The sequence below is a fragment of the Dermacentor andersoni genome, chromosome 2 (assembly GCF_023375885.2).
Source record: "Dermacentor andersoni chromosome 2, qqDerAnde1_hic_scaffold, whole genome shotgun sequence".
NCBI classification, from domain to species: Eukaryota; Metazoa; Arthropoda; class Arachnida; order Ixodida; family Ixodidae; genus Dermacentor; species Dermacentor andersoni.
Window position 1 is genome coordinate 110,135,069 of NC_092815.1, and position 15,292 is coordinate 110,150,360.

Below are 15,292 nucleotides of genomic sequence, written 5' to 3' on the forward strand. Positions count from 1 at the left end.
CTTGTCTTGTGTTCGAGCCGCCGAACGACTGAACGCCGATGGAAGGATGGATGGATGGATGAATGGATGGATGGATAGATGCTATGAGCGTCCCCTTTGGAACGGGGCGGTGGGTTGCGCCACCAAGCTCTTGCTATTATACGCCGCTCGCGCGATCGAGCGCCACCATGATGTCAATCTGTCGGCTGTTGTGCCCATGCAAGAGCAAATGGTTATGTTCGTGGATGATGGATGGATGGAGTAACCTTATTGAAAGGTCCTGCGAGCTACGGGGCGCAAGGTCCCATAGAGCGGGCTACTCCCACGTTGGGACCGGGAGTTGTAGCTCCCTGGACGCATCGTGGGCTCGCTGGACAGCCCAGAGCTGCTCCGCCAGGTCCGTGCTGCGTAATGCGTCTTGTAGCCTGGCGGAGTCTTGATCCTTGTTTGCGTGGGTCCCACCACACGGCCAGAGCAAGTGATATACGTCTAGTGTGCTATGGCAATTTTCGCAATATGATGTTCGTGGATGAAACACGCGAGTAATGTGCGGTATGGGTTTGTAACGTCGCGCTCAATGTGGTGTGGTGTGTGTTCCGTCCCATTTCAAAAGTCGTTCTTGGTTTTGCGCTAAATAGCGCGTTTATCCGACACATATATACCGTACAGTATGGCCAATTACACGCTTGTGCACGCAAACGCGGTATAATAAAGTTAACCTACCGGAATATGCTATACCTCTGCGTAAAATTTCCGTGCAAATGAGCCAGTGGTTTAGCTTGAGTCGCGCATATATACCTGACTCTCCTGTATATTTAGGAAACACACGGTAGATTTGGTTTCCTTTCTTACCTCTTTTCTGTTCCTATAGATGCCGCTGAAGTAAGGGCTAGTCATGTCGTCATGAGCGATTCTCTTCCTTTTTTTTTTTCGACATTCTGTGTAGGTTTTATTTTTTTACGAAAAAAAAAATAAAGTCTGTCGTTGAATGCGTCACGATGACCGCCATCATGAATTGTCATATAATTTTCTGCGGACATATAAGCGAAGATGTCACGGAACCCCACAAAATGCGTGCCACCTATTATCAGGTAAGGCTTCGAGTCATTTGCACATAATTGTTAAACCCATGTTTCCGGCCCAATGTGTGTAAGCGTGATATGAAACGCCTTTTTTTTTTTTTTTTGCTCTTCCGTGAGAGGACCATAAACGGCAGATATTTCATATTTAGAGGAAATCGGGGCCGATCTATGCGTGAGGTGTGTACCGAAAGTTTTGACGTCTGTATGTTAACTACGTGCTTTCAAAATAATCACTGGATACTCGGTAATGGTAATGTGTAAACGAAGTTCAAAGTGTGCGGCCGATTACGACCTCAGCAGTATAAATTGCGTATGTATATAGGCCCATCCGCGGAGCGTTATAATTAAGGTTATTTTAATAACAACGCAGGATTTAACCTGTTGCTCTCGGGGAACTGTAAAGGCCACCACGATCAAATTTAGTGAAAATGGTGAAACGTTGAGGCTAGTGTTCCCGCAAAGTAAAAGGTGTGTGGATTAATTAACGCATTTGTAAAATTTCTTTGTGGATCTCGCCGAAGAAGTTATATGCTGGCTAGGTTCGTTCGTTCGTTTGAAACCGAACAAGTCATATAGACAACATTTTAAAGTATGTTCTTTAAGTGCAGGCAACTGAAGTCTTTGTTGCAACTGCTCGAAAGAAGCAGCTTCGCTGGAAATCGGGTTGTGATTCTGATAAGTCACACGTCTGCAGTCCTTCTTGTTTTCTCAGGAAATACGCAAAAGTTACAGTATTTATAGACTCGTTTCTACGTGACTGTGCATATTTTAACCAACGCATATTTCTGAAAGCCAACCTGCCTATATAGATACGTAAGTACTTGCACGCAAAATACTATAGACGCTGACCTTGACGACGCCAACAGAATCGCGCTTACTAGAACATATATGCAAAGAAATATTTTATCTCATGTCTTATTTCACTTTTACTTTCATTTTTATAGGCTAGCACGTACGTATAGACCGTTTTTTCGTAGGCGCCGCCATATTGTGAACGCAGTGGCGCCGCCTATGAGCAGCGCCATACTGGCTTGGGTGAAAGCGGTCTTTTGCATGGCAGGTATACGCTCGGCGGCAGATTCTGGCGTTTGTTTTCGCGGTCGTGCTTTCTGTTTAGTATGACGCGCGTCTTCTACATGGTAAACGGTTCTGTGAGACTTGTTGAAGTGGTTTAAGGCGTCATGGCCGGAATTTCTTCTGGCGTTGAGGTGGACGGAACACGCAGCGCGATGTGCGCGCGCATATTTGAGCCCACAATCAGCCTCGGAGATCAGTTGTGTATTTCCGAATGTTCCAATCAGTAATGTGACCTTATTACAGTATTATCCTCTATTTCTAAGCTGCGGTTTAGGAGCCATGAAACATACGCGACGATCGTAACAGCGTGGGTACCGTTCTGCTACGATAGGAGCTGTGCTATTATACTTTGACAAGCGTTCAAACTATTCGCTGCAGGTTACATTGCGTGACTACTTGGTTGGATGGATGAGGTTTCCACCCATGAATAAAATAGTTTTGGCTAGTAATAGCAGCATACCTTATACAGTCTGAATTAAGCTTGTCCAGCAAAGCGACCGTTTACGAACTGCGCGAGCGTCCTAAGCAGTATTAGGTGCTGAATTACAGATATCTTTGTTCTATATAGCGCATGGTCCAAGCATACGGCATCAGCGGTTTTATATTTATAAACGTTGTGAGACGTTAGCCCGTTTTCTCTTGCTTTTTAGAGAAAGAGGATGATAACCGAATTTTTTTTTCGGTTGTGTTCGTTCAGTTCTCTACGACGTACTCACACGTATTACGGAAATTTTGCGCTAAAAAAATAGCCATCGCATTCTCTTTATGCGAACCCTCTCAAATATTATGGCTGTATACAGGCCAAAAAGGCAATGCCGAAGCACACAGCTTATATATGTATCATGCTGGCTCACCAACCGCAGTGATCGCTGTGTTGAGCAGCGCCACGGGACCCATGCAGCAAGGCTAGCGTAGACATATGGTAATTTCAAGCATACTACACTTGAAATGCGTGAGAACGATGCCAGTGTATCACAAATATTTGATAGCGCCTGCCGCTTAGATGTTTTATGGTTGCCTTAGGTTGGCCGTGCACGAGCATGCGCTCTTACGTTTTATGTTTTACTCCCTACGCCGATCGATCAGACAGTGAGCTGATTTACCATTTAATGCTGCTAATACAGATACGCCGGTTTTCTTTGTTGAATTAAAATCGATATAAGCAAAATAGTAAACAACACATACATGCACCGCGATTGATAATGCGCGTACACCGCGGCTGATTATGCGAGTCACATTTTTGCGCCCCCAAGACATATTTCTGCCTACAGTAGTTACCGATGTACCGAAAGGCTTCCCTTACGACCTTATATGAACGAACATGGCGTAAATTTCACAAAGTACGATCTAAAACATCTCGAAATCGTTCCGCAGCACGCGACAGCGATACTTTCAAGCAGCGCCGCGCCGGATCGCCCAAGCCAGAGAGGAGGAAAGGCTCTCCGCGCGCCCTATCCTCCTCGCCCGATGAAACGGTCCATACAACACTGTGAAGGTTAGTCTAATAGTGTACTGATCATTCTTAAGTTTGCCAGAATTTTTTAAAATCACCTGTTGCAGGTAGATATAATAGTTCTAGTCATTGAGCTGGATTATTCAGAGAGGCGGAAATTAATTTCACGAGAAACCAATACACAAATTCGACAAATTCAATGAATTCACTAATTAGATTCTTAATTAATTACTTTACGGCACATATTGCAATTTACGAATTGTCAGTGCGTTTCCAAGGTGTATCCAATTGGAATGAATTGCCAGAATTACACCAGTTTGGATATATGCGCCATCAAACTCGCCGTAAAAATGCAGTTGTTCCACTTGCGTTTTCAGCAAAACGCCCTTTGCGCAGTCAAGCGCAAAAGTAACTGGAACATGCTTGTATTTCGTCCCACACTGGGAAATAATGTATCGAAACTGGCGCCATCCTGTAGATTCAGTTTATGTGGACGCGTCTTGCAACTGACCGGCTACGATTCGAAAATTGCAATATGTGCCGTAAAATAATTAATTAAGAAGATCGTTAGTCAGCTTTTGACCATTTAGTTGATTATGCGTTTCGATTTCTTGTGCTAGTAATGTCCGCCTCTTCGAATAATCCAGCACAAGGACAAGAACTATGCTATCTGAGTAGAATATGTCTCAGGGCTAATTGGTTCAAGTCAAGGGGGTACTTATTTGCGCAACGTGGAAATAAAGACTTGGTAGGAGGGAGTAACGAGGAAAAGAGCAAGTGCTAAACTTAGCTCCTTAGGCTCCTTAGCGCTTGCTTTCTTATTTTTTACTCACCTCTATCTTTTACCCTCTCACCAAGTGCTTATTTCCACGTCGCCATAGTATGCGCCTCCTAATTTTCCTCTCTGCCGCAGGCGATGTTTAAAAATTCCGGAAAGCTTAAACATGGTCACCCCGCATATAACAACATAACAGGACTCTGGAGCTATTCCTTGCAACTTAATGCAGTGCAGATTCATCGTTCCTCCGCGGAGGATGAGGTCGAAAGTACGTCCGCTTAGCCGAGCTGCTCCAATAATCTGCTTGTTTCCAACCATAACCTTTACGCTCAGCTGTTGCATTATGCGCTATCACGTCACAGATTGTCGCTGGTGCTGCAAAAGCGTTACTTAAAGGTGAAATTCTTGTTGTGTACACCTTTTCACCATCTACACTTGGAAATCAATAGTCTTTCTTTGCTTGCGAACTGTTGCATTTTAGTCGTGTACACTTGTTACTGTGCTCGCACTCGCTCGCAATGCTCCATCGCGGATTATGCTCTACAGCGGCGCCCACGGAGCTCGTTGAAAAGATTCATGCTAGAGTGTACTAGCACACTGCAGTTCACGCTGAGAGCTGCTTTAATATCTTCAATGTCCAAGTAGACGTAACGGCTGGCTGGACAACCCGACAAAACGAAGTCGCATTATCCTGCAGATATTATCATGCGCAATACACATGCGGGACCACATCCCAGTCGTACTGACAACGATAATTACGTAGGCTAAACCGCAGTGACAGTAATCTCAGTGGTGTACCCCCGTTGAAGGGAAAAAGTTATGTAGCGACGGCACTGAAACATTGCGCATCGTTTCTCGTCGTCTGCTCAGGTCTCACGGTATACTTCTGCTGAAAGCCGCACGAGGACGCCACTATCTGTCAAAATGCGGGAAGTTATCTCGTTGACGGTAAAAATCGAAGCAAGAGTGAAAATTTACCCTCCAGTAAGCATGAAATGTATTACTAGTCATAGCTAGGTGGCGTGAGCCACCGCCCGATTTAAAGGATTCAGCTTTATCCATTCACCCACCCGGTGTCCAAAACCCGACGTATATGACATGTGTTTGACTACCAAAATCGTTTCCGCCGCATTCAACCATCAAAAGCGTGGCCTTTAAGATTATAAAACTAGAAGACGCCATTCTACGGCGCCTGAATTCGGGCATTACTTATAGTGCGCATCATGGTGCACCATAATAGAATTTTCTACAATAATTATGCTCATACTCCACAGTGTTGCCATCGGCCATACCATGCTGAATACGCCGGTTCTCGTCCGATCCCCACAGTGCTAAGCATTCTAGTAGCCATAACAGTACGGTCGCTAAAAAACAGATCATGGAGGAAGGCACAGATCTTCTTTGTTTGCACAGGTTCAGACTTTTCTTTGAATTAAATAGAAGGTGTAATAAAAAAGACCATAAGAAAAAATTTCAGTGTATAAATAACAGTACAAACCAGTAAAAACTGTACATCACGCTACTTTAAAGACAAACCCAAACAATGAAACAATCCTCCCCGACGCGTATGACGTATTTTCCGCTTCTAAAATTGCTTCCGGTACATTCAACCTTTAAAAGCATAGCCCTTAATATTCGTATTTTAAACGTTTTAGTCTTTTTTATTATTTAAATGTAGACATAAACAAAGCGACAGGAAGGTGGCTGGACTAACAACTGTACAGTTGGTTCTTTATTCTCATAAAAACTACGTCTCCCAAGTCCGTACTGAACATGCGCAGCGCACAACATAACAAAAGCACGATCAACACTTTATCTATACACAAAACAAGAAACATTTCTTGATCCGGGTAGACGTGTATAGATAAGGTGTTGATCGTGTTTTTGTTATCTTATACCTTGCGCATGTTCAGTACGTTTCTTGGTCAGTGTAGACGTGCATAGATAAGGTGTTGATCGTGTTTTTGTTATGTTGTGCCTTGCGCATGTTCAGTACGGACTTGGGGGTCGTAGTTTTCATGAATGAAGATCAGCTGTTAGTCCAGCCACCTTCCTGTCCCTTTGTCTATGTCTGCTCATAGAATACTTTCAAGTTTGCTGGCATTCTCCTAATATAACTCTCCATAGGGTGGCGCCCTCTGCTTTAAAATACGGATCAGAAAGGTCGGTTGAATGCGGCGGAAGCATGGGCGGAAGCGATTTCGGGAGCCATAAAAGACGTCCTAGACGTTGGGTTTTGGACATCATCTATAGTGACCATATAAGTAGTGTCCAAAATCCGACGTCTATGCCGTGTTTTCGGCTCTTGCAATCACTTTGGCAGCATGGAACCAGCAAAAGCATAGCCTTCAAAATTTGCACTTATTAATTTAGTGAGCGTCACCTAACGCTGTTGAAAGCATGAGCGTAGCGAAGCCTGGCCAAGCCAGCCCAAGCCTCAATCCTGCTCGCTTTCTTTTTTTTTTATGTAATGGCATCGTGAGTTTGTTTTGTGGTGCTGTCTGAGCTCCCGGTCTGAAAAACTAAAAAGTTTCTGGTCTAGTTCGGCAACTAACAATGTTGCCTGAATCGGATAAAGTAGTAACAGTGCCTTTGACACCTCAGGAACTGGCTATATTGGCTGAAGTTGACAGGTAAGTTCGTGTTTGATTAGGGAAACGCTTGCGCTGCTCACAACATACACGCCCCTCGACGATGAAACCCTTGCCCAATTGGACATTTGTTGATTGATAAGACTTTAGTTGGCTCTGATTATCATGTAAAGCCGCTCATCTGGTTGTCTTTCTTGCTTTTACTGATCGTTTTACACAATCCTGGGACGGCCACATCGCTTCCTGGTTCTTGCTTTTGCAGTTCCGGAAGAGTAACGGGAAAGCATTTGTAGTTTCTCGTGACAGTTTCTTTCTCTTCATTTGTGTAACGACCACATTATTTAAACTTTGATATAACGACACTAATTTATAGGGCGTGTGCCTAAGCCATGCGGTGTTAAATATCACTGAATAGCGCACGTGAGCGTTGTTGGTGTCGGGTCCGAAGGCACTAAGAGTTCCCGAGTGTAGTAATCTTAAATTTGCAGTGCCTTAAGGCCACGAACACTTCTGACACGATCGTCGTGTGCCCCTGAACTGGTTGTCAAAGCTTACAACACACGATAAAACTGACACCGTTGCTGAAAGCGTCTTCCTTGTTATTCCAGCCGCCTGTTTGGATTTTGGAAGCTGAACACTCCCGAAAACTTCAAGAGGAAGGCCCTAATTTTGAAGGTACTGTCTTTGCATAAGTTTTTTGAATTTTTCATGACATAATCCACGTTAGGAATCAGTTTCGAGTTTTGAGACTCATGTGCGTGCAAAACTGCACTCGCGGCCACTTTCGATCGTGATGAAGCCCGATCCAATCGAAATTCTCGATCATGATTGGCTCCGTCCCGCATACTGAGCAACGGAGCCAAAGTGCGCCGTGTGGCACCGGTATAACTTATTCCTAGTAATACCGCAGTGCCGACTGTGTGCCTATCGGAGGAGCTTAAATTTGCTAAACGTTCTACTATTTCTCGTCATCGTGCATGTGGTTGCCACTTTTGTCGTGGAAATAAAGAATGCGAGAATGGAGGGGACGGAGGCATCTTTTGGCTTTAATACTATGCAAAAAGACAAAAAACAAAGAAAAAAATAGATTGGCGATATGCCGAGTACTAACTTTGCATGATTGAAGTTTATTGAAAGGCTCAATATGTAATTCGCTACACATTTAAAATAAAGAAAAAGCCAGCAGGAAAAGCTAACAGCCTGCTGAGCTTCTTCATTTATCAGGGTTGTGCGGGGGAATGAGAGCAAACATTGTGTCCAAAAGATTGGCTGGCTGCCAAGAAGACATGTCTTAGAGAAGCGGAAGTTGTACTTGGACTCATCGGAAAAAGCTCCCAAAGGGTAATGAAGGCAAAAAAATGGACTGCGCAGTTTTTAGATAACACTACAATTTCTTAACAGTGAACATTTAAAAAAAAAATGAGGGAGGAATGTGCTTGCAATAGTTGTTTGCTAGATATGAATGCCTGTCGGAGCACTTATCATAAGAAGCCAACAAATGAGTATGCCAGGGATAGCATAGGCGGAAATTACATGTACTTATTAATTGAATTAAAGAAATGATAAATTAATGGAAATGAAGATGAAAAACAACTGGCCGCAGGTGGGGAACAAACCCATGTCTTTGCATTACGCATGTAATGCTCTTACCAACTGAGCTACTGCAGTGCCGTTTTCTCATCCACTTTCTGTGGTATTTGTTTATCTACTAGAGCTAAACCTGGGAGTGTTAGCCAGCGCCACACCTCAGGGCCTTGATGGCAGATGTAGAACATCCTTTTTTGTCGTAAGTGTCGCATGTACGGGATTTTTTTGGGTGAAGGCAACTGGTTAATAAAGTCACACATGCTGCCTGATGGTATCAATGCTGCTGGACTTGCAATTCAAGTTATATTTTGCTGCTATTGAACCTTTTCTCAGCGCAGTTTGACCTAGAGAAACCTTGTGGCTCTCTTGGCAGTGTGCTGCACATTGCCTCAGTGACAGCGCACGAATACGAACCCATTACCGCTCTTTTGTGTGATCAGCTGTCGGAAATGCAACTAGTTTTTCGTGAACACTTTGCTCCAATCATGCTGCAAAATGTGGAGCGGTGGATTGAAGACATGTGCAGTAGTTGGCTGCAAAAATAGTGACTGGCATATTAAGGAATGGAGTGAATCTGTGTGACCAGTTCACAGACCACTGCCATATAACGACAGCCTGTGTTGGTAGCCCTTCGCGATGCACAACTTTCCTTGAGGATAAAAAAAATTCAGCCATCTGGCAGTGTTGTATCGCTAACCTTGAAAGAGAGGACTTCAACCCCCGAACATCAGCAACAATGAGTACCACTTTTCACACAGTGACAGAGAGAATAGTGCTGCTTTCTTGCATAGTAAGTTTGTTGCACTTTATCTGTACACATTAACCCCAACTCACATGAAAAGTTATGCCCACTCTATTGCCAACATATCAAGGATAAGTGAATGGGCACACACTTGAATAAATGTACACTACATGCGCACAATAAATGACTGACTACAGAGACAGCACATGAATGGTTGAAGCTGAATGTTTCGTGATTGTACACCAAAGTAAGCGAGTTACTAGTGATAATACTTCTTTGCTACAAACTATCACAACGTGCAAGAAAGCTTGATTCCAAGCATTCTGCACAGCAAGAATAAATATGCCATAACTGAGCACACCCATGAGTGATCAGACAGAAAATAATCACATAGTGACTGCACCAAAGAATTTTGCTGATTCAGAAATGGTACAAGCCGCATCTTCAAAGTATTTTCTGAATAAAGAACGAAGAGCAAGACATGCTGATTCTGATTCATTTCATAGGCAGAAAGTTTGGATAGCTTGGAATACATTTCTAGTGCCGTTTTTGCTACAAGCACCATATACGCTGCTTGCGCCATTTGAACACAGCTTAACCAGCTCTGAAAGTGCTTTTACATGTTCTCTGAAGCTGTGGCCAAAGCTTCCTGCTGTCCACCCAGTCACAGTCTACGATATCTCCCGAAACAGAGGTTTGCTGAGCCACACCGGGCGTCATGTACATCCATTGTAAACACGGAGACAGCTGAGGCATGCAATGGATGTGTCACCACGTGATCAAACATGGCAGCACCCTTGGGATCACCGCGAAAAGGGTCTACAAGAAGAACCAGAGAACCTGCTAGTGGTACGCTGGCGTTGGTATTAAGCCAGCACCTTGAGGAAAAAGCCAGACATGCTAATGGAAAACCGTCCAGGTGACAATTGTAGTCACAAGTAGCTGTTGCTTTCTTCCCTAGCTTTAATTGATGCACTGATAGTTAAGTGCTTCATGTCACATGCAAGGAGAAAGTTTGGATTGGTGTATGTGCAGCCAATTCTGTGGAATTTAGGAGTACAAACTCCCTGAGCATGTCGTGTTGGCACTGCAGGTACCATTGCTTGTCTTGTGCCACTTTCCTGTGTGACTTGGCAAAGAGAGAGTGAACATGCCTGGTAAAACTTACATTAATGAAAATAACGTTCAGTGCCCTCTTGTTCAAACCATATTGAAATTGTCTGTCTGATGGGGTGTGACACCAGTTTGCAGTTCCTGCAAAATGTTTGCAATTGTGACCTCTCTTTACAGGGTGTTCGACATCTAGAGCAAGTGCTGATAGCCCACCATCAGCGAAGCAAGCGTCCCCAGGGAGGCGATGCTGATACTACCGGTCCTGCCTCAGCAGGGACAGTACCTGCTTTTGATCCACCCATAGATCACAGCGGCAGTGGCGGTGTGACTAGCAGTGGCCATGACCGTTTGGGCTTCCAACCTACTGCGCCCATTGCACTTAAGGAGCTTGATCCAAAGACCTACTGCAAGCTGGGCCACTTCCAGCTCTTGCTTGAAGACTATGCAAAAGGTGTGTATCAAGCCTCGGGAATAAGTGGGCTGTGTTGTCGTTTCTTTGTCCCAAGAGTACGTGAGAGACCACAACAAATTATGTTGTGGTTTTGGCACATAACCTCAACTATTAAAAATAGTTGCCAGTTACCATGCATGAATGAAAAGGGAAACCGAGGTGCCCAATTTTTTTTATATACAATCGTATGATGCCAACTGTCACTGAGCATATGCCAACAGACAAACATATGATGCCAACAGACAAACCAAAGGAAGCATAGGTTAAACTACTTGTGTTTAATTAAAATATAGAGATAATGTAGAGAAATGAAAGCGGACAAAAAACGACTTGCCTCTGGTGGGATTTGGCCAAAGCCGCATATTCGCATTATACATGTGATGCCCTTACCAAATAGAGATACTGAGGTGCTCTTTTCCCATCCGCTTTCGTGGGTATTATAGGTGTACTAGATGTAACCCTGGGAGTGCTAGCCATCACCACAACTCGTGGCCATGGTGGAAGATGTAGAGCATCCTTTCTAATGCAGGCATAACATAGTATGGGAACCTAGGAGAAGGCAACTGGGCAATAAACATTCATATGCTACCAGAAGGCATCAAAGCTGTTGGAGTTGAGACCCTTGGTATAAATGAATGAGCTTTTTCCACTTTCATTGCCTTTTACCATTTATATATTTTAATTAAAAACAAGTAATTTGCCCTTTGCTTTTCTTGGTTTGTCTGTTCATATGATTATCAATTACCATGCATGGCAGGTGAGTTTGTGGAAGGATTTGGTTATGCTGTGCACTTGCAACAAACTGTTTGTCAGTCTGATAGCAGTCCTGATTTGCTTCTTCAGGACAACACGAGGTTGACTAAGCAAGGAGCCCATTTGGCTGCCCTTGTAGCATTCTGCTACAGTCACATGAAGTGCAAGAATTCTTGCTTGTTTTCGCCCACCTAGGAATGGAGATGAGTCATTATTGGCGAATTAGGGCTGTGACCCTACTTGCCTGACCACAAAAGTACCATGTTTCTGGCTTATATGTCCTACTAGTGAGCTTTGCCAAGACAGGTTCTTAACATTTGAATTTGTTATTCCAGCCTTATCTGCATATCAGAAGTACTATGCAATGAAGGAGGACCACTGGAAGGTAAGTAAACAATTACTATGTGATTGTAGTTAATCTGTTGTTGCTTATTACCTCTTGCGCAGACATCTTGGTGGCAGCTTATGAATGATGTAGATAGAGCTTATGATGGAGATGACGTTTAGTGCTTGCTGACATCACGTACATTCCTTAATGCCTATCTTTGGTAACAGTCATTTTCTTGCTGGCCATTTGTCATTCTATTTTTACCAGGATGAGCCTTTCCTGTATGGTTTGGGCCTTGTTTATTTCCACTACAGTGCCTACCAGTGGTGAGTGACAGTACCTCCTCATATTAGAAGCTCACAGTGTGAACTGGCCTTTTAACGAACCAGCAGTTAAAAAGGTCGAACTTAGTTTTGCTTTGTCCATCCATACTTTCTGTTAAGCCATCTTCATTACCTTGTGTTTGCTGTAAGGCCACTGTCTTATCCTCAGCCTCGCCCCCGCCAGATAAAAAACAAAGAGAAAAGGTTCCCCATCAGCGCCGCAGAGGATCAAACTCGGGCTCTGCTACATTATGCGTTTGGCAGCTGGATGTTCTAACCAATTAGCTATTGCCTAGCTTTGGTGCAGTTTGTGCCGGGTTTTGCTCGTCACATAGACTCTGAGAGTGGCAGCACCTGTGTATGCATTTCAGAAGCCACAGCTGGTAATGCTGTAGCTGACAAAGGTGACCTTTTGTGCATCTCAAGGACGGCGTTATTCTTGAGAAGGTGGCCAGCTCCACTGTGAGAACCTCTTTCTGTTAGAGTGAATGAGTCAGAGCCAGAGGAATCGCCAAGTCTGCCTGTATAAAAGTATTTTTGCATAGGGTGGCGTGTCTCCATGGTGGTGGCACAAAACTGCAGCGCATCGATTTCTTTGCTGTTGTCCCATGCCGAAAGGTTCTTTTCTTTCAAGCACATGGCATCTTGCAGTGTTTTCTCTGCTGGGACAATTAATGGTCATAAAATGTGGAAAGGCTATGTGGAACATGATGCTGCGCAATGCTGTTTCAAGCACATAGGTTTGTCTTCAACACCAGTTTAAGCGCCCACACTGACTTGCTCTCTACATGACACCGCCATGTGCCTCACTCAAGTAGATCCATACAAGCGATCTTGTGGCTCATGAAAGAAGTCAGTTGTTGAGGTGCGCTCAGTGGCACTTGGAGCTCTGCTTCAGTGTGAAAATACATTTCTTTAAACAGGTTCAGCGTACTTGTTTTGTTCATGAAGTGGTACCTCTTGCATATATACTTCGAAAATTTATTTTTGTTTATTACATACTGCAAACCCTAGATAGGTATAAGCATGGTATATAATAATAGAAAATATTTCCAATTTAGTCCAATCCACTCTATTATCATCCTTGGGGGGGAAAGAAGAGCGTACTTTAATATATCAGTTCTGGGGGCTGTCATGACAGGAAATGCGGCCTAATGGTGGCGGCTGTGTCTAGATGCTAAAGCTAACAGGTACTGACTGGGGTCAAGAGCAAGTTCATTAGTAAATGAAGATCTTATCAGTGTGGATGCACCAAGATATGTTATTAGCGATAGCAACTCCCACATTCTTGTAGCTTGAAACTTCCTATAAAAGTGAAGACCCTAGACTGTAGGTATATACAGATATATTAACGCTTTAATGACAGCACATATAAATACCCCCCAAAAGCATTTATTTTCGATCTAAATGTGTAAGACACATAGTGAATAAGCATAATCAAGAAAAAGAAAGAATAGTTTGCAGAAACTTTGTCGGCAATATGAGGTAAACACCAGGCAGAAAACTGGAATTGGGATTCACCCCAAGCTGCCTGTGGCTTTGTTTGGAATTGGTTCAGACAGTTTTCGTCATATGTGAACCATAGGTGTATATTTTGCATAGGTGTATATCACATGTTTGACACTACTGCAGCTGGAGATCTTGCGCTAGTCTGTCTCCTCTGATCATGTCGCCTCAAAAGAAAGTGCCACATGCCGAACTTCTTCTTCCTCATCTTGCGTTCCTGCTCTAACAAACAAATGACACTTGCTGCCTTTCATTCAGTGTTGACCAAAAACATTTAGCCAGAAACTTCATACTCAATACCGAAACCCGCCACTTTGTCTGTTATGTTGCCTATAGGCCACACTTTTCAATAAAAGGTTGTTTTGCACAAGACACAAGGAAGGGCCTTTTCTTTCTGATTATCATCATTTCCCACATCGTGTGCAAATGGAATAAGTTGTTAAGACAATTGTTTGCCATTAGTTAAATATGCAGGAATCTATGATAATAATCTCTTTGACAAGCCGAGGTTATTGAGTCTAAATATACATTGGTCATGAAGTACAAAGCCCAACGTTTTGCTAAAATTTAAAGTTGGTATTTAACCACTGTTATCAAGTGATGATACAAGTAAGCAGACTGTTATTGCTAACTGAGTGACTGTTAAATTCCCTTTTCTAAATGTGTGTTAGAATCTTGTCACGGGTGTTGAGCTGCCAAGCACGAGGTTGCGGGATCGAATCCCGGCCACACGGGTGGCCGCAGTTCGATGAGGGCAAAATGAGAAAACACCCGTGTACTTTGATTTAGGTGCACGTTATAGAACCCCAGGTGGTCCAAATTTCCAGAGTCCCCCTCTACGGCGTGCCCCATAATCATGAAGTGGTTTTGGCATGTAAAACCCCATAATATAATTTTTAAAATCTTGTCAGGGACTAACACATGCCCAAATCATCATTCATTTCATTTGGCACCACATTGTCATCTGGTAGTGACGGTGAAGAGGCACGGGACAAGCAGAAGAAAGAGCAAACTGTTTATTTTGGTGACCTTGTGCCGTCAAAGCATAGTTGCACTTTGGCAGCAGCGATAGCAGTGAGCACGTTTTTTGGTCATCAAATCAATCCCACGGCTGTCGAGCTGTCCCTTGTCCATACAGGTGTCATTGTGCATTCTAGATTACAATGAAGTATCCGCTCATGGTCGAGAATGTGCTTAATTGTTCTCGCACATGCACACTGATGTAGTCTATCAGCGGCTACAACATTCAGGATGCATGATTTCTCAGATATAGCAAACACATCTGCATCTTGCACAATGACAGGAATGCAGTAATGTGTATCATGCTTGACAAAACATGTGTGGCAATGTGCTTGAAAAGTTTCCAACATGATAATAGAAAAATCAGATGATTACTTTGAGCTAATTTCTAGCTTTCCTCCTTTCTCGCCTTTTCCTGGTGTGTACTGGGTGCAATTGACTCTGGTTTCTGTAAGATGTGTCTGTCATGTTGGAACTCCACAAGTTTACGTTGAGCGGGGCGTTTCCCT

The 15,292-nt window shown here is 43.5% G+C and overlaps 1 protein-coding gene across 2 annotated transcripts in view; it reads left to right on the forward strand.

Moving 5' to 3' along the window:
- The first annotated feature begins 6,816 nt into the window (after positions 1-6,816).
- Utx (Utx histone demethylase) overlaps positions 6,817-15,292 on the forward strand; it is a 133,908-nt gene continuing 125,432 nt past the window's right edge. For both annotated transcript variants that reach the window (XM_050187915.3, XM_055076600.2), the window contains exons 1-5: positions 6,817-7,002; positions 7,569-7,635; positions 10,580-10,853; positions 11,942-11,991; positions 12,202-12,260. In XM_050187915.3, coding sequence (XP_050043872.1) covers positions 6,926-7,002; positions 7,569-7,635; positions 10,580-10,853; positions 11,942-11,991; positions 12,202-12,260 — 527 coding nt within the window. In that variant the 5' untranslated portion in view covers positions 6,817-6,925. The remainder of the gene's footprint in view (positions 7,003-7,568; positions 7,636-10,579; positions 10,854-11,941; positions 11,992-12,201; positions 12,261-15,292) is intronic.